The following is a 26,244-nucleotide window of genomic DNA, read 5'->3' on the forward strand; positions in this document are numbered from 1 at the left end:
TGTTCAGTTTAACTCTTGAGTGGCAGGGCTCTAACCACATGATTGAGGAGATGAAGTGTTAGGTTGGGCTCACTGTAGCAGCTTATTACATCTGCCTCCCTCCTCACCATGGCTATAATGTAATCCTTTGGGACTTTTCATGTTAGTTCTTAACCCCAGCATCTCCCCTCCCTTCCTGCAGGCAGTGAGTTTTGTTTTGCTTATGGTCCCTCGAGTGTGAACTCCTTCTATACTTTGCACGAATAGCTCCTTTTTTTGTATGAATTTGGATGGCGGGTATACAAAGGCTGTTTGGCTAGGAAAGACATCACAGCCAATCTTGATTTTTACCCAGTGATCCCTGTCATCATTATTTGTGAAAATACTTCTGGAATTGAATTTTGTTAAGAAATTGTTTCCAATTATAGCTTTCCCCCACTTCACTGCTCCAACTTCTTCATCTCAGCCATTCCAAAAGGAATGAAGGGAGAGAAACTTCAAGTGAATGAACAAAGAGCAGTACAGCACAGGAAACATACTCTTCGGTCCTCCAAGCCTGTGCCGCTCATTGGTCCAACTAGACCATTCGTTTGTATCCCTCCATTCCCAGTCTGCTCATGTGACTATCCAGGTAAGTTTTAAATGATCCCAGTATGTCCACCTCCACCACCCTACTTGGCAGTGCATTCCAGGCCCCTACCGTCCTCTGTGTAAAAAAACGTCCCTCTGATATCTGAGTTATACCTCGCCCCTCTCATCTTGAGCCTGTGACTCCTCATGATCGTCACCTCTGACCTGGGAAAAAGGTTTCCCACTGTTCACCCTATCTATACCCTTCATAATTTTGTACCCTCTATTAGATCTACCCTCATTCTCCGTCTTTCCAGGGAGAACAACCCCAGTTTACCCAATCTCTCCTCATAGCTAAGACCCTCCATGTCAGGCAACATCCTGGTAAACCTCCTCTGCACTCTCTCCAAAGCCTCCATGTCCTTCTGGTAGTGTGGTGACCAGAACTGGACACAGTACTCCAAATGTGGCCTCACCAACGCTCTGTACAGCTGCAACATCAGACTCTAGTTTTTATACTCTATAGCCCGTCCTATAAAGGCAAGCATGCCATGTGCCTTTTTCACCACCTTCTCCACCTGTGCTGCCACCTTCAAGGATTTGTGGACTTGCACATCTAGGTCCCTTTGTGTTTCTATACTGTTGATGGTTCTGCCATTTATTGTATAACTCCCCCCTACATTAGTTCTACCAAAATGCAACACTGTGCATTTATCTGGATTAAATTCCGTCTGCCATTTCTCCACCCAATTTTCAGCCTATCTATATCCTGCTGTATTATCCGACAATGTTCATCGCTAATGAATCTGTCCTTTTTCGGCACACCTGAATTTGGCATTGGCAGAGATCAGGAATAGTGTTATGCACCTCTGACTGCAGTGAGCCACAAAAGGCAATAATTTGAAAAATAAACAGACTGTAGGAATGCATTCAGTCAGTCATTCTCTTTATTTACTGTGTCATCTATAATTCAAAACATCTGATTTGTTTTACCAACATATATACTATGCTGAAATTTCAAAGGAGGTGTTCAAAGCACTGAAATGCAAGAGTAAGCAGATTAAATATTAAATCATTTTCTCAGCTCCTTTCCTCTTCCTCTCCACATTTGTAATGTAATCCATTGGCTTTTTGTTATTTCTTACCTCTGTGCCCCTCCCTTCCAATTATATAGACTAGTTTCTTTAGATTTTAAAAGTCTCATTCTTCTTACCAATTTTCTACTGCATTCACAACAATGTGGGTGTCACTGACAGGGGCAGTATCTATTGCCCATTTTGATTGTCTTTATGTAGATTGTGGTGAGTCGTCTTCCTGAACTGCTGCAGTCCTTGTGTTGTATGTATACCCATAGTACAGTTATAGTTAGGTGTAGGAGTTGATGAATGGTGGTATACTTGCACTTTGCAGGGTTGATTAGGCTGGGTATGTCTTTTGTTGTGATTGATACTGAGGTCATTGCCGGGTTGTCCATCCATTTTTTATTCTTGTCATTCCTCCATAGCAGTTTGATACAGCTGAGAGGCTTGCTAAGCCATTTCACAGGGAGCTTAAGACTCAGCCACATTGCTGTGGGTCTGATCAGATAACAAGGGCAGATTTCCTTCCTTAAAGGACACAAGTGAAGCAGATAAGATTTAATGATGAGCTGAGAGTTTCATAGTCACCATCACAGATACAAGGGGGATTCCATGTTTATTTAGTTAACTGGATTTAAAATCACCAGCTGTTGTGATGAGATCCTGATTATTAGGCTAGTAACATAATTACTACACCACTCTCATAACATTCCATGGCCACATCTCTTCCTATAACCTCATCCAGCCACAAACATCTGATTTTCTCCATTTCTAATCTGTTGTGTATTGCTGATTTTCAACACTCTGGCATTGGTGGCTATGCCTTCAGCTGCCTGAGCTCTGTAATTCCCTTCTAAACTCTCAGCTTCCTTTTCCTTCTTCAAAACATCTGTTAAAATTTGCTTATTGAGACATGGTATCCTAATATCTTCTTTACATGGTTCCATGTCAGATTATTCTTACAAAACTCATCTCCAAACTCTATGGCCTTGGGCTCAGCTCCTTGCACTGTAACTGAATCCTGAACTTTCTAACCCACAGACTGCAATCATTAAGGTTAGGCAGCAACTCTTCCTGCACGATCACCCTCAACACCGGTGCCCTGCAAGGCTTACTACACTCCTTACATAAGTGGCCAAATTCCGCTCCAACTTGATTTTCAGGTTTGCTGATGACACTGCTGTAGTGGGTCGGATCCCAAACAGTGATGAGACAGAGTACAGAAATGAGATAGAAAATCTGATGAAATGGTGCGACGACAATAATCTCTCCCTGAATGTCAATAAAACAAAGGAGATAGTCATCAACTTCAGGAAACATAGTGGAGAACATGCCCCTGTCTACTTCACTGGGAATGAAGTGGAAATGGTCGAGAGCTTCAAGTTTTTAGGTGTCCAGATCACCAACAATCTGTCTTGGTCCCTCACACCAATACTATAGTTAAGAAAGCTCGCCAACGCCTCTACTTTCTCAGGAGATTAAGGAAATTCAGCATGTCTGTTATGACTCTATAATTTTTACAGATTCACCATAGAAAGTATCCTTTCTGGATGCATCATTGCTTGGCATGGCTGCTGCTCTGACCAAAACTGCATGAAACTACAAAGGGTTGTGAATGAAGCCCAGTCCATCATGCAAACCAGCCTCCCATTCATTGACTCTATCTAACTTCATGCTGCCTTGGAAAAGCAGTCAGCATAATCAAGGACCCCGCGCACCCTGGACATACTCTCTTCCACCTTCTTCTGTCAGGAAAAAGATTGAAAAGTCTGAGAACACATACCAACTGATTCAAAAACAGCTTCTTCCCTGTTGCCATGAGACTTTTGAATGGATTTATCTCATATTAAGTTGAAATTCCTCTACTCTCTAGTTATGACCATAACACTATATTCTGAACCCTCTTCTTTCACTCTCCCCTATATACCCTTTGTATGGTATGCTTTGCCTGGATAGTGCGCAAGAAACATTACTTTTCACTATATAACCAATACACATGATAAAATAATAAATCAAATCAAAGATATAGTTTAACTGCACTCTGTTCCACCCTGTTAACAAGAACTGTGTAACTACAGGTTAGGCAGCATATGATGCAAGACCATCAATCTAGAATGTTAATTCTGTTTCTTTCCCCATAGAGGCTGCCAGATCTGCTGAGCTTTTCTAGCATTTCCTGTTTTTATTTGATTTTCAGTATCTGCAGGTACATGTGTTTGTTTATTGATTACGAATAACTAATGCACTGATTTTATCCCCCCCGCCCCCAAAAACCAGGCAGCAAATTGAAGAATCTTCCAAACCATTCCGTCTCTCTCTACAACTGGATAAGGCTGTTACAACAAATTACAAGCCCGTAGCAAACCATCAGTACAACGTAAGTCTGACTTGTTTACTAACTGCATTGAAACATGTTATCATCCCATCAATACCAACAAAAACAAATTTATCATCATTTTTCAAGCGTGAGATTTTTAGCAGAGGAGGTTATTACTGAACAGTGTAGGCTGGTAGGAGGTGTATATTTGTGTGTGGGGAGTTGTACAGTTTACAACAGTGGTGTCTTATCAAAACATGCAATTTTCAATCTCTTGGGTTATGAAGATTGCCTTTGTCTTAACATTAATCTGTTCTATTATATTTTATTAGATCGCCTTTCTACCTGAATGTTAATATAAAGCTGTGGTCTTAAAAGATATTAGAAATATTTATCCTTGTGCAGTCAAAGCAGTTGAAATTGGATTGCTTTACAGTTGGTGTTAGGATAAGCTTGAATAAGGACGGAGAACCCAAAACCGAAGTACACTTTCTCTAGACAGCCCAGAACAGAAAATTTGTCATAAAATAAATAAAAGCAAATTACTACGGATGCTGGAATCCATCAGCTTTGACAAAGGGTCGCCTGGTCTTGAGATGTCAGCTCTTTTCTCTCCTTGCAGATGCTGCCAGATCTGCTGAGATTTCGCAGCATTTTCAGAAAATTTGTCATTCTCGATTTCTCTGAAAGGGTGAGACTGTTTGACTCTTGGAGCATCCTATGCGGGACAGGGTGCCCAGAAATCTGCTCACGGTTGAATAGCCTAATCTCTCACCCTACTGAACTTCTGCCACTGCAGTTTCTGTCCTCTCATCAGGCCCCCTCCAAGCACACCTTGTGCATGAGGTCCATGCCCTGCTCCCTTAACCCTATCCTCACCAAATGCTGCCTACACAACCTCCCTTTCCTGGTCTTGTTTACTGTTGGAAATCAAAATGGGATCCTCATCTTCAGATGTTCAAAATTATCATTGTCAGCCAGTCCTGGAAACAGTACAGCTTTGATCCTTCTGTTGTTGCAAACTTTTGCTCCACTTTCTATCTCCCATTACCCATGCTGTCTTTAAACATACTGTCAGATCAATTTAAATCCTCCACCCTCCCAGACTGCTGCACTACAATCTCTGAGCATGTCCTGTTTACCACCAATAAGACAGACCAACTATAGGTGGTGGCATAGTGATAAACAAAGGGGAGGAAGATGACTTGGAAGTCCTCAACATTGACTCTGGACCCCATGAAGTCTCATCAGGTTAAACATGGGCAAGGACGCTTTCTGTTGAATCAAACCTAATATCCTCCCTCAACTGATGAATTGGTATTCCTTCATGTTGATCACCACTTAGGTAGCAAAGGCACAGAATGTATTCCTGTTGTGGGAAAGGCTTTGTGCGCATCACCACGAGTGGCTCTGTAGCATCTCAAGAAATGGCACAGGTCAAAACCTGAAAGACATATTTGCCAAACTGCACCTGCATCAGGTGATGAAGGAAGCAACAAGAAGGAAAAACCTACTTGACATCATCCTCACCAGTCTACCTGTTGCATGGTATCTATCCATGACCGTATTGGTCGGGGTGGACCACTGCACAATCCATGCTCACACTGAGTCATGTTGAGTGACAATGTCACTGTGCTAAATAGGATAGATTCCAACCTGACCTAACAAATCAAAATGGCATCAGCAGCAGCAGAATTATATTCAAATGCAGTCTATAACCTCATGGCCTGACATATCCCCACTCAACCATAGAATCCTTACATTGCAGAAGGAGGCCATTCGGCCCATCTAGTTTGCACCAACTCTCTAACCGACCATCTTATGCAAGGTCACCGCCCTCCCTTGTCCCCATAACCCCGCGCATTTACCATGGCTAATCCACTTAACCTGTACGTCTTTGGATTGTGGAGGAAACTGGAGTACCTGGAGGAAATCCATGCAGATATGGGAACAATGTGCCAAACCTCACCAAGACAATCACCCAAGGGCAGAATCGAACCTGGATCTCTGGCACTGTGAAGCAGGAGTGCTAACCACTGTGCCACTGTGCTGCACTAATCATTCCCATTGAGAACATAAGAAATAGGAGCAGGAGTAGGCCATCCAGCCCTTCGAGCCTGCCCCGCCATTCAATAAGATCATGGCTGATCTGTCGTGTCTCAGTTCCACGTTCCCGCCCTCTCCCCATAACCCTTAATCCCCTTGCTTATCAAAAACCCATCAACCCGCGTCTTAAAAATATTTAGCGAGGCAGCCTCCACCACCTCAACGGGCAGAGAATTCCAGAGATTCACCACCCTTTGAGTGAAGAAGTTCCTCCTCAACTCCGTTCTAAACCGCCCCCTCCTTTATCTTGAGGCTGTGCCCCCTAGTCCTGCTGTCCTTTCTGAGCGGGAAGAGCCTCTCCACCTCTATCCTATCCATCCCACTCATCATCTTATACGTCTCAATGAGATCTCCCCTCATTCTTCTAAACTCTAACGAGTACAAGCCTAGTTTATTCAGCCTCTCCTCATAGCTCAACCCCCTCAACTCCGGAATCAGCCTAGTAAACCTCCTCTGCACTCCCTCCAAGGCCAAAATATCCTTGCGTAAGTGCGGCGACCAAAACTGCACACAGTACTCCAGCTGTGGCCTCACCAATGCCCTATACAGCTGCAGCAAGACCTCCCTACTTTTATATTCAATCCCCCTCACTATGAAGGCCAGCATCCTATTCGCCTTCCTGACCACCTGCTGCACCTGTAGGCTGGGTTTTTGCGACTCATGCACAAGGACCCCGAGGTCCCTCTGCACCGTCGCCTGCTGCAGTTTTTCGCCCCGTAAGTAATAGTCCTTCCTACCATTATTCCTACCAAAGTGGACCACCTTGCACTTGCCAACATTAAATTCCATTTGCCATTTCCTGGCCCATTCGCCCAGCCTATCTAGATCCTGCTGCAGACTCTCCACACCCTCCACGCTATTTGCCGTTCCACCAATCTTAGTGTCATCAGTAAATTTCGACACCATACACTCGGTTCCCTCCTCCAGATCATCTATATAAATGGTAAATAGCTGAGGCCCCAGCACCGACCCCTGGGGCACTCCACTAGTCACCAACCGCCAATCCGAATAGCACCCATTAACCCCCACTCTCTGCCTCCTATTTGACAACCAATCCTCTATCCACGCTAACACCCTACCCCCAACTCCATGCCCCCTTACCTTCTGCAATAACCTCTTGTGAGGTACCTTGTCAAACGCCTTCTGAAAATCAAGAAAGACTACATCCACCAGCTCTCCTCTATCCACCGCCCTAGACACATCCTCATAGAACTCCAATAAATTTGTCAGACACGACTTCACCTTAACGAAACCGTGCTGCGTCTGCTCTATCAAGCAATTCCCCTCAAGATGCCTCGCTATTTCCTCCTTGATGATGGATTCTAACATTTTACCTACAACAGACGTTAAACTAACCAGCCTATAATTCCCTGCCTTTTGCCTGGCACCCTTCTTAAACAACGGCGTAACATTAGCCGCTTTCCAATCTTCCGGCACTTCCCCGGAATCCAGCGACGTCTGGAAAATAACCACCAAGGCATCCACTATCACCTCCGCCATTTCTTTCAGAACCCTCGGATGCATTCCATCCGGTCCTGGTGACTTGTCCACAATCAGTCCCTCCAATCTGTCGAGCACCATCTCTCTAGTAACAATAATGTCACTGAGACCCTCCAGTCCTACCACCTTTCCATCGCTAACACCCGGCAAATTATTCACGTCTTCCTCCGTGAAGACCGAAACAAAAAAGTTAATCAAGACCTCAGCCATTTCCCCATCCCCTACCACTAAGTCCCCCCTCTCATCCTCTAAGGAGCTGGGGGAACAACCCTGGTTCAATGAGGAGTGCAAGAAGGCATGCCAAGAACAGCACCAGGCATACCTAAAAATGCAATCCAACTAGGTGAGGCTACAAAATAGAACAACGTGCATTTTGAACAGTGGAAGCACCATGCAGTAGACAGAGTTAAGTGACCACACGACCAACAGATCAGACTAAAGTTCTACATTCCAGTTACGTCCAGTTGTGAATGATGGTTAGTTAAACAACTAACTGGAGAAGCTCCATAAACGTCACCATGCTCAGTGATGGAGGAGCCCAGCATATCAGAGCAAAAGACAAGGCTGAAGCATTTGCGGCTACCTTCAGCCAGCAGTGCCAAATGGATGATCCATCTCAACTTCCTCCTAATCTCTCCAACAACACAGTTGTCAGTCTTTAGCCAATTCTGTTCACTCCATGTGACATCAAGAAATGGCTGAAGGTGTTAGATAATGCATGACCCTTGACAATATCCTGGCAATGGTACCAAAGAGTTTTGCTCCAGAACTAGTCATGTCCTAGTCAAGCTGTTCCAGTTTGGCTACAATACTGGCATCTGCCTGGCAATGTGGAAAATTGTCCAGGTATGCCCTATCCACAAAAAGCAGGACAAAGCCAACCTGGTCAACTATTGCTAGTATCAATCATATTGATGGAAGACGTTGTCAACAGTGCTGTCAGGTGGCACTTAAACAGCACTAACTTGTTCACCAATGTTCAGTTTAGATTCAAGAGGGCTACTTGGCCCCTGATCCCATTATAGCTTCAGTCCAAGTGTAGGCTAAAGAGCTGAATTCAGTGTGAAGTGAAGGTGATTTCCCTTGACACCACAGCAGCATTTGATTAAGGAGGCCAAGTTAAAAAGAAGTCAGTGGGAATAAGGGGCAACATTTGGCATTGGGTGGAGTCATACGTTGCACAAAGGAAGACAATTATAGTTGTTGGAGGCCAGTCAGCTTATTCATAAGGGCATTACTGCCGGATTTCTCAGGATACTGTCCTAGGCCCAACCAACTTCAGTTGCTTCACCAATGTCCTTCTCTCCATCGTAATGTCAGATGGATATCTGATGATGATTGCTCTATGTTCAATACCACTCGCAATTCCTTGGTCACTGAAGCAGTCCATGTCTGTATGCAGCAAGATCTGGGCAATGTTCAAGCTTAGACAGATAATTGGCAACATGCATGCCACGTAAGTGCTAGGTGACCATCTGCAGGAAGAGAAAATCAAACCATCTTCCTTTGACATTCAATGGCATTACAATCATTGAATCCCCCCAGTGGGGCTACCATTTAAACACTGGGGCTACAGGAGCAAGTCAGGGGCTGGGAATTCTGTAGTTTGTATTTGACTGGTGAAAATGCGATGGGCTAGGGGCCTTTTTCTGTGCTGTGGACCACTGTGATTCAATTGCTCTAGGAAATACACAAATCACCATAAGTAGCAACATAGGTTAATAAGACCATTAAAAGCAGCAAATCATGAATAAGAACATAAGAACATAAGAATTAGGAGCAGGAGTAGGCCAACTAGCCCTTCGAGCCTGCCCCGCCATTCAATAAGATCATGGCTGATCTGTCGTGGCTCAGATCCACATTCCCGCCCTCTCCCCATAACCCTTAATCCCCTCTCTCATCAAAAACCCATCAACCCACGTCTTAAAAATATTTAGCGAGGCAGCCTCCACCACTTCAACGGGCAGAGAATTCCAGAGATTCACCACCCTTTGAGTGAAGAAGTTCCTCCTCAACTCCGTTCTAAACCGCCCCCCCTTTATCTTGAGGCTGTGCCCCCTAGTCCTACTATCCTTTCTGAGCAGGAAGAGTCTCTCCACCTCTATCCTATCCATCCCATTCATCATCTTATACGTCTCGGTGAGATCTCCCCTCATTCTTCTAAACTCTAACGAGTACAAGCCTAATCTATTCAGCCTCTCCTCATAGCTCAACTCCCTCAACTCCGGCATCAGCCTAGTAAACCTCCTCTGCACTCCCTCCAAGGCTAAAATATCCTTGCGTAAGTACGGCGCCCAAAACTGCACACAGTACTCCAGCTGCGGCCTCACCAATGCCCTATACAGCTGCAGCAAGACCTCCCTACTTTTATATTCAATCCCCCTTGCGATGAAGGCCAGCATCCCATTCGCCTTCCTCACCACCTGCTGCACCTGCAAGCTGGGTTTTTGTGACTCATGCACAAGGACCCCGAGGTCCCTCTGCACCGTCGCCTGCTGCAGTTTTTCTCCACATAAGTAATAATCCTTCCTACCATTATTCCTACCAAAGTGGACCACCTCGCACTTTAGGGCTTTTTCTGGCGGGATGGAAGTGAAAAGTTGCTAAACTTGTATCCACCTTGGTATTTTTTGTGCAGTTCTAGGCGTCATATTCTAAAACGGATAAATAAAGAAGCACTTGAGGGTACAAAAAAAGTAGTGAAAGCAGGGCTGTAAGGTTAAACCTGTCATAGCGAGCAGGCATGGTCTCATTTCTCTGGAAGAGGAAGTTGAGGGGTGAACTAACAAGGATCTTTACTTCTACATAAAGCCTGTACATCATCTACAAGACACAAGTCAGGAGTGTTATGGCATATTCTTTACTTGCCTGGATGAGTACAGTTCCTGTAACTCTCCAGAAGCTTGGCACCAACCAGGACAAAACAGCCTGCTTGATTGGCATCCATTCACCACTTTAAGCATTCATTCCCTTCAGCACAATATATAGTGGGAGCAGTTTGTACCATCTACAAGATACACTGCAGCAATTCACCAAGGTTGCTTCAATAATACCTTCAAGCCTGTGAACTCTACCACCTAGAAGGATAAGAACAGCAGGTGGATGGGAACATCTCCACCTGGAGGTTCCTCTCCAAGCCACTCACCATTCTGAGTTGAAATTATACTGCTGTTCCTTCAGTGTCACAGGGTCAAAATCCTGGAATTCTCTCCCTAACAGTGCTGTGGGTATATATACACTACGGGTGCTCCAGTGGTTCAAGATGGCAGCTCACCACCGCTGCCACCTTAAGGGAAATTAGGGATGGGCAACAAATGCTGGCCTCATCACAGATGTTCACATCATGTGGAAGAATATGGTCAAATTGCATATTCTCACCACTGTCTGAATGAAGGAAGCCTTTTCTGAAATCCCTATTTGGCTTCTTGGTGACTCTTTTAAATTAATGGCCTCATGCTTTGTCCCTCCCCATAAGTGGAAACCTTCTCTGTGTCTAATATCAAAGTTTTTCATAACTTTTAGGATCCTTGTTAGTCCACCCTTCAACTGCAGTGTATCTTGTAGATGGTACAAACTGCTCCCACTATATATTGTGCTGAAGGGAATGAATGCTTAAAGTGGTGAATGGATGCCAATCAAGCAGGCTGTTTTGTCCTGGTTGGTGCCAAGCTTCTGGAGAGTTACAGGAACTGTACTCATCCAGGCAAGTAAAGAATATGCCATAACACTCCTGACTTGTGTCTTGTAGATGATGTACAGGCTTTATGTAGAAGTAAAGATCCTTGTTGGAATGCTGCCGGGATAGTTTCCTGGAACAGTGTGTGTTGGAGCCGACGAGGGAGCGAGCTATCTTGGATCTGGTGCTATGTAATGAGGCGGGTAGAATTAGGGACCTTGAGGTGAAGGATCCTCTTGGAGAGAGTGATCATTGTGTGGTGGAGTTTCTGTTGCAGATGGAGGAGGAGAAAGTGGGTTCCCGGACACGTGTCCTTTGTTTGAATAGAGAGGAGTATGGTAGGATGAGAGAAGAATTGGCGAATGTGGACTGGGGGAGTGCGTTGGAAGGTAGGTCTGCTGAGGAGCAGTGGAGGATCTTTAAGGAGATCTTTCTTGGTGCTCAGCAGAAATTTATTCCGATGGTTAAAAAGGACAGTAGGAAGAGAGGTAATAAGCCGTGGATAACGAAGGAGGTGAAGGAAAGTGTTAAATTAAAAGCGGAGGAATTTAGAGTAGCTAAGAGCAGTGGGCGAGAAGAGGATTGGGAAAGGTTTAAATGTCAACAAAGATTGACAAAAAAGTTGATAAAGGAGGGTAGAAGAAGCTATGAAGCTGGGCTAGCGCTTAATATAAAAAAGGATAGCAAGAGTTTTTATAAATATATAAAAAGGAAGAGGCTGGCTAGGGTGAACGTTGGTCCCTTAGCGGATGAGAAAGGGGACCTAGTGGTAGGGGATGGGGATATGGCTAAGGTCTTGAATAACTTTTTTGTTTCTGTCTTCACGGAGGAGGACGTGAATAATTTGCCGGGTGTTAGCGATGGAAAGGTGGTAGGACTGGAGGGTCTTAATGACATTACTGTTACTCGAGAGGTGGTGCGCGACAGACTGGAGGGGCTGATTGTGGACAAGTCCCCAGGACCGGATGGAATGCATCCGAGGGTTCTGAAAGAAATGGCGGAGGTGATAGTGGATGCCTTGGTGGTTATTTTCCAGACGTCGCTGGATTCCGGGGAAGTGCCGGAGGATTGGAAAACGGCTAATGTTACGCCGTTGTTTAAGAAGGGTGCCAGGCAAAAGGCGGGGAATTACAGGCCGGTTAGTTTAACGTCTGTGGTAGGTAAAATGTTAGAATCCGTCATTAAGGAGGAAATTGCGAGGCATCTTGAAGGGAATTGCTTGATAGGGCAGACGCAACACGGTTTCATTAAAGGGAAGTCGTGTCTGACAAATTTACTGGAGTTCTATGAGGATGTGTCTAGGGCGGTGGATAGAGGAGAGCCGGTGGATGTGGTCTTTCTGGATTTTCAGAAGGCGTTTGATAAGGTACCTCACAAGAGGTTACTGCAGAAGGTCAGAGGACATGGAGTTGGGGGTAGGGTGTTAGCGTGGATAGAGGATTGGTTGTCAAATAGGAGGCAGAGAGTGGGGGTCAATGGGTGCTATTCGGATTGGCGGTTGGTGACTAGTGGGGTGCCCCAGGGGTCGGTGCTGGGGCCTCAGCTATTTACCATTTATATAGATGATCTGGAGGAGGGAACCGAGTGTAGGGTGTCGAAATTTGCTGATGACACCAAGATTGGGGGAAAGGCAAATTGTGCGGAGGGTGTGGAGAGTCTGCAGAAGGATCTAGATAGGCTGGGCGAATGGGCCAGGAAATGGCAAATGGAATTTAATGTTGGCAAGTGTGAGGTGGTCCACTTTGGTAGGAAGAATGGTAGGAAGGACTATTACTTACGTGGCGAAAAACTGCAGCAGGCGACGGTGCAGAGGGACCTCGGGGTCCTTGTGCATGAGTCGCAAAAACCCAGCCTGCAAGTGCAGCAGGTGGTCAGGAAGGCGAATGGGATGCTGGCCTTCATAGCGAGGGGGATTGAATATAAAAGTAGGGAGGTCTTGCTGCAGCTGTATAGGGCATTGGTGAGGCCGCAGCTGGAGTACTGTGTGCAGTTTTGGGCGCCGCACCTGCGCAAGGATATTTTGGCCCTGGAGGGAGTGCAGAGGAGGTTTACTAGGCTGATACCGGAGTTGAGGGGGTTGAGCTATGAGGAGAGGCTGAATAAACTAGGCTTGTACTCGTTAGAGTTTAGAAGAATGAGGGGAGATCTCATTGAGACGTATAAGATGATGAATGGGATGGATAGGATAGAGGTGGAAAGACTCTTCCCGCTCAAAAAAGACAGTAGGACTAGGGGGCACAGCCTCAAGATAAAGGGGGGGCGGTTCAGAACGGAGTTGAGGAGGAACTTCTTCACTCAAAGGGTGGTGAATCTCTGGAATTCTCTGCCCGTTGAAGTGGTGAAGGCTGCCTCGCTAAATATTTTTAAGAAGCGGGTTGATGGGTTTTTGATAAGAGAGGGGATTAAGGGTTATGGGGAGAGGGCGGGAAAGTGGAACTGAGCCACGACAGATCAGCCATGATCTTATTGAATGGCGGGGCAGGCTCGAAGGGCCAGATGGCCTACTCCTGCTCCTATTTCTTATGTTCTTATGTTCTTAGTTCACCCCTCAACTTCCTCTTCCAGAGAAATGAGACCATGCCTGTTCACTATGATAGGTTTAACCTTACAGCCCTGCATTCATTATTTTTTTGTACCCTCAAGTGCTTCTTTATTTATCCTTTTTATAATATGATGCCTAGAACCGCATAGAAAAAACCAAGGTGGACACAAGCTTAACAATTTTCACTTCTATCCCTCTAGAAAAAGCCCTATTCATGATTTGCTGTTTTTAATGATCTTACTAACCTATGTTGCTATTTATGGTGATTTGTATATTTCCTTCAGCAATTGAAAAAGGTCCCTTGGCCCATCGCGTCTGCGCGAGTCAAGTACAAACCATCCAAATATTCTAATCCAATTTTCCAGCACTTGGTCCATGGCTTTGTGTGCCTTGGCATTGCAAATGCACATCTAAGTATTGCTTAAATGCTGTGAGGGTTTCTACCTTTTAGACAGCGAGTTCCAGACTCCCTCCACCCTCTACGTGAAAAAGTTTTTTGTCACATCCCCTCGAAACCATCAAGTTACCCCCCCAGTCTTCCTTGCCCCAAGGAAAACAACCCTAGTCTATCCAATCTTTCTTCAAACTTTCCAGCCCAGGCAACATCCTGGTAAATCTCCTCTATTTGTAATCTCAGACTACTTTGCTCCTGTACCACATTTAGATTCTTCTTTTCTAATTAATATGTGATCTTTTGATTTATCTTTCTATACATGCAGTTGTTGATGTATGCAGTCCAGGCTCAAACATTAAAATGTCAAGATGATTGAAGGATAATGGTGTGCACTGATATCCAGAGAAGCAGAAGCACAGCATGTGTCTTTGGTTGATGAATGAGACCTAATACAGAAAAGAGAGGGAGATTATGTTAGTGTCTGTTTTAAGTTTATTAAGTTGCTTGATTTGCCTGTCTAAGGTATCTTGCATCTTGTCCATACACATTGGATCCGCGCTTACAGAGAAATATTTTAATATATTGTAAGACGTTGGTGCCATCTTGCTGCTGCTTGTTCAAGGAGGATGTTGGGACCCTCATGTGAAGGAATGATGACTATGACTTGGTTGATGGATGGTTATGAGATGCAAGACACTTCTGCATCCAGCAAACCTCAAGCATCAGATTGGTAGATATGGTGAGAGAATGACAACAAGAGGTTTGAATAATAACAAAGGTTGCGGCTCTTTAGACTGCAGATTCCATGTTAGAGGAAAGAGAGGCATGGACAGGGGTGTTTAGGGAACAACTGTTCCCCTTAGTTCCAGGGTCAGTTACGAAGGGACACAAGTTAAAAGTGAGGGGTGGGAGGTTTGGGGAGATTTGAGGGAAAACGTTTTTACTCAGAGGGTGGAATGCGCTGCCTGGAATGTGGTGGAGGCGGGATGCGTCACATCCTTTAAAAAGTACCTGGATGAGTACTTGGCACACCATAACATTCAAGGCTATGGGCCAAATGCTGGCAAGTGGGATTAGGTGGGCAGGTCAGGGCATTTCATGCGTTGGTGCGGACTCAATGGACCGAACAGCCTCTTCTGCACTGTAGTATTCTGTGAAGAGGCAAGCAGTTCAATGAGTTCCAGGACTGCTGCCAAATGCATTAGAGGTGGTCCATCTGAACTATGCACACACTGTCTTCTTACTACTGCAGGCCTTCCACTATCAAGGAAACCTTGGCTGAAAATTTTTAAATATTTGAGTTTAATTTAGCTGATTCCCTCAGTTGAGAGTCAGCTTTTGGATCTCGCTGTCTCTGTCTGTCCCTCAGAAATTGATGCTCTTGTCCTCTCCAATCCTTTATTTGCTAAAATGGGGAGAACCAACAGGGTTTTGAGTATGGAGATGTTACAACTGGGGCATGGTCCTCTTGCACCTAATAATCCAAGTTTCAGTTGGGGTAACTAGGCAGCAATTCCTCATATACTTTCCTGTTACCTCACAATTCAGTTTTTTGCCAGTTGAACTTCTTTCTTCCAACTTCCATCAACTACAAACGTGTTGGTATACCACAGCCTGTGCTCTCACCTTCACTCGATGCTGATCCCCCTTGTTTTCAACTCCTGGCATGTTTTCCTGCTTCTGCAGTCTCCCCAAAGCTCTATGTCCTTGTGGAAACCCTCAGTTTTGCAATGCTTCAATTTCTGCTCCACATTACTGGCTAATTCTTTGGCCTCCTTGCTCTCTGGAACTTGCTTTCTCAGCATCTATCATTTACTGTTTCCCTTTCTATCTTCTGAAGACCTTCCTATGCGGCTCCTTTTCACTCCTTCAGACTTCTCTGTTCCTTCTCCAAAGGACTGGAAGCATGTTAAAGCAACATATTGTAAATCGGAAACTGTTTTGCCATGAAGGTAATCAACAGAGGAGTTTGTTTACCCTTTCACCTGTTTCCCACCATTCAGTTGGCTTAACTCCATTTACCTGCTATTGCCTCGTGTCCCTAATAACCTTGGTTAACAGAAAACTGCTAATCTCAGAATTAACAAGTAACCCAGCAAAAGCTGTCATTAGTGGAAGAGAGCTTCAGATATCTTCTTTTGTGTGTTGAAGTGTTTCCTAGTATCACTCATCCTAGATCTAATTTTTAGATTCTTTTAAAAGAAGTAGATGAGAATCATAATGATACCCTAACTATAACTTTCTAAAGCTCTCCTGACTTGATAACTGTTTCCATAGATTGGAAAATTATTCATATCACTCTGTTATTTGCGAAAGAGAGAGAAAGCCATGGAATTATAGACCAGTTAACCGAGCATTTATTGTCAAGGAATTGCTACCTGTCCAATTAAGGATGGAATGACAGAGAATCGTCAGCTGGTCAGAGAGAGCCAGCAGGGATTCCTAAAGGATAGGTCACGCCTGATAAACGTCACCACATTTTTTTGAGGAAGTAATTGAAGTAGTGGGCAGGAAATGTCTAAAAATGTTATTTGTATGGGCTTCCAAGGTATTCTCAAAAGTGACTCTGAGCTAAAAATGGGGAAGTGGCGGTGTAGTGGTAATGCTATTGAACTAATAATTCAAAGACCCACGCTGATGATCTGGAGACTTAGTTTCAAATCCCACAGTGGCAGCAGATGGAATTATAAAAGTTTCTTTTTATACATCCTTTTGTAGCACTTACTATCTGTTTTGTCACCCCTTGTTGTCCTTTCCTACTTTTTGCATGCATGCAAAAGGGCTTGAGTGGGATTGTGGTCAGTACAGACTCGGGTTGAATGGCCTCCTTCTATACTGTACTGATTCTATGAAATAAGTCACTATGCCTTCACTATATACTTGTCTCATCACCGCATTTATGCAATCATCCACTTCACTGCTTGTATGCATTTTCTTTCCATTTTATCTTGTCTCTTGCCTGTACAGTGACTACATGTCTGTCAAAGCTCTTGCTCCTTCGAGGTGTAAACTGGTGATGTATCACAATTTTAATTTGCATACGTCCTGCTGATTATCTGCAATGGCGATCATGAAACTATCATTGATTGTGAAAACCCACGTGGGTCACTAAGGTACTTTAGTAAAGGAACTCTGCCACCCTTACTGGGTCGAGCCTACATGTGACTCCAGACCCACAGCAATATGGTTATCTCTTAACTGCCCTCTGAAATAACCCAGCAAGCCCCAATTTGAAGCAATTAGTGATGCCCACAAATGAATAAAGAAAGAAACATGAGTGCAACTTATTGACTTGGATCGGAAATTGACTGAGTGACAGGAGGCAGTAGGGATAATGGACAGGGGCTTTAATTGGCAGAATGTGGCTAGAGGTATGTCATAAGAACCTAATATCTGATTATTAACTTCTGTGGAAAGTCTGACACGCGTCAGTCATGGTTCAGTTGGTCGACCTTGAGTCACAAAGTTGCAAGTTTAAGTCTCACTCCAAGACTTGAGCAGAAAATTCAAGATTCACATTCAGCTGCATCACTGAGCAAGCGCTGCACCCTAAGGTGCCATTCCTTCAGATGAGATGTAAATCGAGGCCCCATCTGCTCTGCCAGGTGGATGTAAAGGGTCCTGATGCCCTATTTCAAAGAAGAGCAGGGGTCTTAGTCATGATGTCCTAGCTAATATTCTTCCTTAATTAACTGCTCCAGAACAGACTGTCTGGGCGTTATGGCATTGCTGTCTGAGTGTGCTGCCATGTTTCCTACATCATAACAATGACTATATTTCCAAAAGTACTTCACTGGCTTGAAAAGGTTTTGAGCCCTCTGGTGATCGTGAAAGGTGCTATATAAATGTAAATTTCTTTTCATGCTGATCTTGTCATCCAATGTAAAACTGACACAAAGTAATTAATCAGCATGTCACCATTTCCTTGACAACATCACCATTATCAGTTTTTTGGATGCCCATATTGCTCCTGATCTCACACTTTTTCGTAATGTAATTGTAATTTATTTTTGTTGATTCAGCATTCCTTTCAAATTTCTTTTAGTGCATTCTTCTGCAGCGCTTACTTTCTGTTTTGTCATCTCTTTCCTACTTTTTGCACTTTTGTGTGCTTTTTCTTTCAATTTTATGTTGTCTTTTGCCTGTATAGTGACTACATGGCTGTCAAGGCTGTTGCTCCTTTGAGGTACAAACTGGTGATGTATCACTGATTCTTTTGTGAACACCTCCTGCTGATTATCTGGCATTTTATCCATTATGTGGGTATGCCGGCATTGGACTGGCGTAAACACAGTAAAAAGTCTGACAACACCAGGTTTTAGTCCAACCTATTTATTAAATCCACTTTTTACTGATTTTATCCATTAACAGATTTGCTCAGTTGACTGTCTCTGTCACATCCCGATGACGTTAAGCAGCCTTACATAAATCTAGAATCTTAGCAGCTGCTTCACATTTCTTCCTTTGATCAATGTTAAATGTGATCACATTATGATCACCATTAAATAAATGTTCACACAACATTGGGGCGGCACGGTAGAACAGTGGTTAGCACCGCTGCCTCATAGCGCCTGTGTTCAATTCCAGCCTCGGGTCACTGTCAATGTGGAGTTTGCACATTCCTACCACGTCTGTGTGGGTTTCCTCCACGTGCTCCAGTTTCCTCCCACAGTCCAGAGATATACGGGTTAGGTTGATTGGCCATTCCAAATTGACCCTTAGTGTCAGGGAGATCAGGGTCAATATGTAGGGTTATGAGAATAGGGCTTGAGTGGGATTGTGGTCAGTACAGACTCGGGTCGAATGGCCTCCTTCTATACTGTACGGATTCTATGAAATAAGTCACTATGCCTTCACTATATACTTGTCTCATCACCGCATTTATGCAATCATCCACTTCACTGCTTATACATAACTCCTGCTGCAGTCTTAAATATTTGTATATCTGAATTCAACCCGCAAGTTGCCATTGCATGTTAAGTTCTTGTTAATCTTCTCTCATCAGCAAAGTCATTTCATTCGTAATCACTAAGGCTGCTCCTCCCCTCTACCATTTTTCCTGTCTTTCCTTTGGACTTGTAACTTGGCACAGTTAGTTTCCAGGCCTGACAAACCTGCAGCCATAAAGGTAAAATCACCACTGTCCCAGAGGGATAGAGCTCCCTGGTGGTGATTTAACCTGAAGATCACCACACCTCAGATAAGAAGCAAGGTTGAGAAGGCAGGCCTTCATAGAAACATAGAAATTAAAAACAGGAATAGGCCATTTGGCCCTTCAAGCCTACTCCACCATTCATCTTGATGATGGCTGATCATCGAATTGAATATCCTGACTTCCTCCCCCACCTGCCCCCATATCCCTTGATCCATTTAGCCCCAAGAGCTATATCTAATTTTGTCTTGAAATCAGATGGCATTTTGGCCATAACTATTTTCTGTGGTAGTGAATTCCTCACATTCACTACCCTCTGGGTGAAGAAATTTCTCTTCGCCTCAGTTCTAAGAAGTTTACCCCTTATCCTCAAACTATGATAACCTCAGCCTACTTGAGCAATGGCTACCATGTCAGTATCCTCCGAGTTGAACTTGCACCTGCCATTTACTTAATGTATTCCTCATACATGTGTGCGTTTCTGTCAAGAAAGCTTATTTGGGTCACATATCCTAACCTCCTCTTCTGCTGTAATGTTTTACTGACATACGTCTTATTTCTCACAACTTATTTCACTACTTCACATCTTTTAGTTCTCTCTGTGCCTGTTATGTAGCAGGATTTGACCACAGAACACTACAATAGAGTAGGATTGAAAAACTGGCTTAAGAGTAGCAAAATTAGATGGAGAGACATCAATTCTGAATCATGTTTGGACAATGGACACTATCGAAGAGGTTGAATAAACTATAGCCGGTCAAGCGAGCCGGATTTAATTTTTGTAGAATTCATTTTGTGTCTTTCTCATGATTTTGCAGAATTGATTAATTCGGAAACTTGTAACCTTGGCAAATTGAAAAATGGACCAACATGTGGGTGGCTTTCTTCATGCAGATCAAGTCTCCTTCCTTGGCGCTTATTACCAGTTGGTCAAGACTGATGTGTTTGAACACATTTGTCAAGTAAAAAAACTATAGAAATGTTCCTAAAAGTAAGTCAGTAATCATGCAGGCAGCAAGGTCCAAGTTCCTACTACAATGACAGTAAGGTCATTGCATTTGGCTTCACTGAACCTAACTTGGGGAAGGTGCCTCTCACTCCTTATCACTTATCCTGACAGGGTTGGTGCAGAGCATATCTACGGATATTAGATAAGGACAAGAATTGAATCAGCTGCCTGGCACGGACTGACCACAAGTGAAAAGTAACCAGTTAAGCAAGATATCAGAGAGTGACCAACAACCATAGACAATAATTCTTAGCTTAGTCACATTCTTGGAGATAAAAATAATGGAGGAAAATGAGGTTTAAGAAAACAAAATAAATCTGTTCAAAGTGTGATGGCTTAGGCTCTGCTCAGAGTAGTCTAGTAAAAAGTCTCTCAACACCAGGTTAAAGTCCAATAGGTTTATTTGGTAGCACAAGCCACAAGCTTTCAGAGCGCTCCTCCTTGTGTTACCAAATAAACCTGTTGGACTTCTTACTGTGCTTACCCCAGTCCAACACCAACATTTCCACATCAGAGTAGTCTATCCAAGGTTGTCAATATTGCATTGTTTTGTTGAGCCTGGTTGGAAATTTGCTTTTTCAGCCCTTCATTTGTGGAAAATATATATTTGTGATGGTGCGATTCCTGTCTCATTGTCTGTGTGTTTCCAGCAGCTTGAAAGGCAAGTATCCTGCTTCTGGACGTAGGTGGGGAGGGGAAGATTAGAAGAGTCTCCTTGAAGACCTCATGCATAGTGGTAGTGTGATTGCAGGCCAGTGGGTCATTGGCCAACTGGTCTACTGGTGCAACACTGGAGAATGAATGGATCTGCGTGAATGTGCTGTAAATGTTCAACAGCTTCCTATCATCATCTCATCCAGTTCACTGTTACAACACACGGAAGCAGTAAATCGCTGTTGGTTTCTCTTGTGTTTTACAATGTGTGCAAGCACTCATTCTCGAATATTGTGCTTTTTGTAGATTGAATACGAAAGGAAGAAGAAGGAAGACGGGAAACGTGCCCGCGCAGATCGACAACAAGTACTGGATATGCTGTTTTCGGCCTTTGAGAAACATCAGTACTACAACATCAAGGATCTAGTGGACATCACCAAGCAGCCAGTTGTAAGTATAAGAGAATGCAGCTTAAAGTCCACCAGTGCCATCTGCTGGTTTAAAGCTTATGGCTATTTTGAAGCTTCTTCAGGTGATATTGAGGAAATGAGCTGGAATTAAATCAGGCTTTGATTTAAATGTAATTTGTGTCTTTGCAAATGTGCCAAAAATGTCACTGTGCTGTACACTATTTTAATGATTATAACCTGAAAATTGGGTTTACATTTGTGATAATCTCTTGGGCTATTGAAAGTGCAATTGCAAAGCTGCATGATTTGGAAATGTCCTCAGATTGAGCACTTCAGTCTCTGGGAGACCACAGTAAGCCTTTCCGTGTTTCCTTGGAGAGGTACATGACATTGTAATGTAATGCTGGCTGTCAGAGCGTTAACTACCTTAGTCCTATTTCCTAATCAGCATGAATCCTAACGATGAATTGAAGTTACCAAGTGAGGCGTTGAATTTTGTTCAGGCATGTGAAGCTGCCAGCACTCTACTCTCTTGCATGAATTAACAGCGCAAACACAGGGAGATAACTCTCAATCTTATTTTTCCCATCATTAACCTTTTAGAATAAATACCTACTAAATTTGATTGGTGTTGGGGCTGTGCAGAAATGAAATTAAATGACAACTACTAACAGAGAACTGAATTTGCCACCCAATTTATGGGTCTGAATTTACTTCCTAAAACTTTCCAGCTCATTTCCTCAATATCCAGATTTGTGCAGTTGAAATGGTATCCATCAACTTCACTATTAGGGACCAAAGATTATCCAAAAACAAATAATGTTATATACCACACACTTCATAAGAAAGATTCAACTCCAGCAACTGATTTAAATTGTAATTTTACCAGTATCTGGTGGAAGGTTCCTGCTCCAGTCAATGGCGAAGATCAGTACAACAGGACCCAAGTATCTGAGATGAAAATAGCAACAATAACTTGCATTTATACTATGTCTTCAATATAGATGAATCATACAGTAGAGAAAGAAGCCGTTTGGCTCATCAAATTTGTGCTGGCTCTTTTGAAAGAGCAATCCAATCTTTCCCCAGATCTCTGCAATTTCTTCAAGCATTTATTCACTTACATCTTAGAATGCGTGTGGGTAGGTGGAAAACAGAGGTTGAGCCAAGGAAAGAAATTTTGGGAGGGAGAAGAAGATTGGTCACAGAGGGAGGGCCTTAAAAGATGGAGTGGTTTAGAAAGGGCATTTCAGAGCCTAGCCCTAGGCAACTGAAAGCACAGTCGGCAAAAGAATAGGGTCTGCAAAAATGCGGAGATTTGTGAAACAGTGGGCAGGTGGAAAGAAGTGGGTGAATAAAAGGATGAGGAGGTAAAGATCATGAAAGGAATTAATACAGTCAGGATCATTTGACATTTGAGGAAGAAAGGGAGAAACAATGTGCAGGGATACAGGGAAAAGGCAGAAAAATGGCATAAAGTCGTAATGTTCAATTTAGGAGAGTTGGTGCAGGCACAATGGACCAAATGAATTCCTCCCATGCCATCACGATTCTGTGAGACCTGAAGCCAATGTCAGGGCAGGAGCAATGGTGTGGGATAATACATGGCTTAATCCTAATGGATTTAATCTTTAAAGTTAAGAATTCCTGTGTCTCGGGCACTTAAGGACGTTGTTATTTTGTCCATGTTGCATCATACCAGAAAATGTAGGATAAACTACAACTTATCCCTAATATTTGGCTGCAATATATGCACTATTAATCTAAAGGCACTTCAATTCCACTTGGTTGTGTTATTTATATTAACTCATTCAGATGTTTAGTGGAAATAATTTAGAATTATTGGGAACAAACATGTTCTTTGATTCTGTATAATCACAGTATAATTATTTTAAAGTGGAGTCCAAAGCATACATAGAGAGTCCACCAGAATGATTTTCATTCAATGAGTACTAGTGTTTCTAGCACTGAGTCGCAGCCTAGCCTTGGAAGTATCCCTGAATTAATTTGCCACAGCATCTCATTTAGAAGTTAAAAATAAAATGCCTATTATATTGTGTACTGTAGTAGTCATAGTTTTGATTTGTCCTTAAAAATGCTAGTGCTAGTCTAATTTGTTCTTCATGCCTCGCCTTTGTGATGTGAATCACAGCTCAGAGGAAGCCTTCATTCTCATGCGATCTTAGCTCTTCAAGTGGAGCCATTTACTCAAATCCCACTTACCCCTCGCCCCCATATTGTTTTATATTGTATGTCAAATACCAATCCAATTTTTTATATAGTCTGATTTAATAGCTATTAGTAGTGTTGTGTTCCATTTTCCAGTGATCCTTTGTGTGAAAAATCCTGCAAACGTGCCTTTTCCTGGTGATTATCCTGTGTCTATTTCCCACTTGTCGCTCATCTGACAACCAATCAAAATGGTCTTTGTATTCACCCAAATCTTTCTTAATTTTGATGCTGTAACCTGTAATCTGTTTAACCTGTGGTGAAAAAGTCACAGTATTGCAAGCTTTTCTTTATCATTATTAACTGTGATTCCAGATTGCTGTATCTTTTTGGCAGCTCTAGCATGTTTATGATCATGATCTCCATGGCTCATCTTCCTTATCACTGTAACCTCCTCGACCCCCACTTTCTGCATTTCACTGTCTCTTACCTTCTTTGCCCCAGCATTTGAAAGTTACACCTTCTTCCCCTTGCTATGTAATCCTTCCCCTAAGCGATGAGCAACAAAGCTGATCTAGCCAATGACACCAACACTGCATGAAAGAAGTAGTTTTTAAAAAAACCCCTCTCCTTAAAGGTTCTTCTCAAGTCAAGCTTTTGCCAATCCTCTTGATGTCTCATTTGGCTTAACATTTGTTTGTTTTAAAGTTTTTGATCTGTGACTTGGGGTGTTTACCAGTGCAAAAGGTGCTATATAAATGCAAGTTGTAAAATGAAATGCTCAGAACTGCACTCAGTGCTCTCAACTGTGGCCCAAGCAATGTATTGTACAAATTAAGCATAACTTTGCTTTTATTTTTGATGACCCTATATATGAATCCCAGATTCCCACTTGCCATTTCTGATTCAACTAGCATCTTTAAAAGTCTATGCATCTCTCTTTCCTTCCACTCTAAGAAACCAATCATTTAGGATTCACTTTCTTTCATACTTCTATTCCTAAAATGTACTACTACATGTTTCTCTGCATTCAAAAGTAGTGAGACTATTTCTAGATATAGCAGAGCAAGACAAATATAGTGCATGCTGCTGGGTACAATTTATGTTGTGCAGAGGGGTCTAGAGAGCTGGGTTACGGATGGTCTGGACAGATCAGTAAACTCCAGATTGAACCAGTTATCTGACAGTATTCACTCCGCGTGGAATGTAATGTACCTGTTGCTGTGCATTTGGTATTTGATGCTTCGAACCAAAGTTTAGCAGGTAGATGTACCTCTTGATGTAGCTGAATCATACAAACTACTAATGTCTGAGGTTCGATGTCTAATCTTAAGGCATTTTCTTAACTAATTTACCAAATCGTGGCCTTGGCGGCAATAAAGGTGCCATAAATGGTTTTAGTTGGTTTGGTTCCAACTATACTATTTTATGGGAGCTGGGGGGAATGGGAGCTTCCTAAACCTTGACATGTGCCAAACTGCTAAGTTCTTTGAACTTAGATGAGTGGGTGTGCCCGGGTGAGAGGGAGTGTTAATGATTTGATTTCCTTCTGCATCAAATATCCTGCTACCTCTGGGGGTAGGTGAGGTTGGAAGGTTTGCTAATATTAGACCACTACATTGTAGAATTCACAACTTTGGATACACAAGTTAACTGTTTTCCATTCTCCTCCCTTACCCGCAGACCTATCTGAAGGAGATTCTGAGAGAGATCGGTATCTATAATGTAAAAGGGACCCACAAGAATACATGGGAATTAAAACCGGAGTATCGACATTATCAGAGCGAAGACAAGAGTGAATAGAGTAACATGGTGGTAAATACTGCCAAATAAATTATCCAACAGGGGATTTCAAGCAAGTAAGATGTTCCAATGTATCGTTTTGGCCAGTGGTCATTGGGAACTGAGCAAGGCCATATTTGTTTTATTTATCCTTTTCAAAGGCCAGAATATTTTCTGTGGCAACCTGTTTTTAAAGTTGAAGACAAAAACATCCAAAACTAGTTTATGTTTCTACTTGAAAGCAAGCAAATGCTTTGTACCTTTCAAGTATTTTGATGTAGAAAGTTGAATACAGTGGGGAAAAATTTGTACTGTCAATAAAGTGTTGTGATGAAACAATTGAGAAATATTTTAGTGGGTGGTGCTGTTTGATATGTAAGTTGCTGATTTCTTTTCACTAAGCGATAAAAGTAACAAAAGAGCCCTTTCAGGGATTTTTCTCTTTGCTCAAGCGAAGAATAGTATGAGCTTTTGATTTATAGTACAACCAGACATTGTTACAGGAGGTTATGTGCAGTAAAATAAAATTACGTACAGTAAATAATATTGGAACCAGCAAATGGTATCTCAATTTACACTACATGCAACGAGAAACATTTGATATTTTTGCTACTTGATAATTCTAACTTAAAATGCATCAATCACAACGTCTAGGAGTGTATTCTTCTCCCCTCAATAGCTATTTTAATTCCAAATTGACTTGTCACATTCTCTTCTTCCTGTACTCACTGTTGCAAAGTTGGGTAGTGTCATTGTAGAACGGGAGAAAGGAAGTCAGAATTTGGTGTAAAATAGTAAAATGCTGAAGGGGGAAGGGGGGAAGCATTGCATGGTTCCTTTAAAACGTGGTGCCTTTTCTGTTCTTAGTGATTTTTTTAAAAATGCAAGTAAGTAGGCACCCCCAA

At 42.9% G+C, this 26,244-nt stretch overlaps 1 protein-coding gene across 1 annotated transcript in view; it reads left to right on the forward strand.

Annotated features, from left to right (window-relative positions):
• Window positions 1-25,678, forward strand: part of gtf2f2a (general transcription factor IIF, polypeptide 2a) — a 101,851-nt gene extending 76,173 nt beyond the window's left edge. Inside the window, exons 7-9 of the mRNA XM_080204183.1 lie at window positions 3,906-4,005; window positions 21,285-21,428; window positions 25,241-25,678. Of these exons, the coding sequence (XP_080060309.1) occupies window positions 3,906-4,005; window positions 21,285-21,428; window positions 25,241-25,360 (364 nt within the window). The 3' untranslated portion in view covers window positions 25,361-25,678. The remainder of the gene's footprint in view (window positions 1-3,905; window positions 4,006-21,284; window positions 21,429-25,240) is intronic.
• The last annotated feature ends 566 nt before the right edge of the window (window positions 25,679-26,244 follow it).

This window comes from Carcharhinus amblyrhynchos, chromosome 15 (assembly GCF_965287045.1).
Source record: "Carcharhinus amblyrhynchos chromosome 15, sCarAmb.v2.hapA, whole genome shotgun sequence".
NCBI classification, from domain to species: domain Eukaryota; kingdom Metazoa; phylum Chordata; class Chondrichthyes; order Carcharhiniformes; family Carcharhinidae; genus Carcharhinus; species Carcharhinus amblyrhynchos.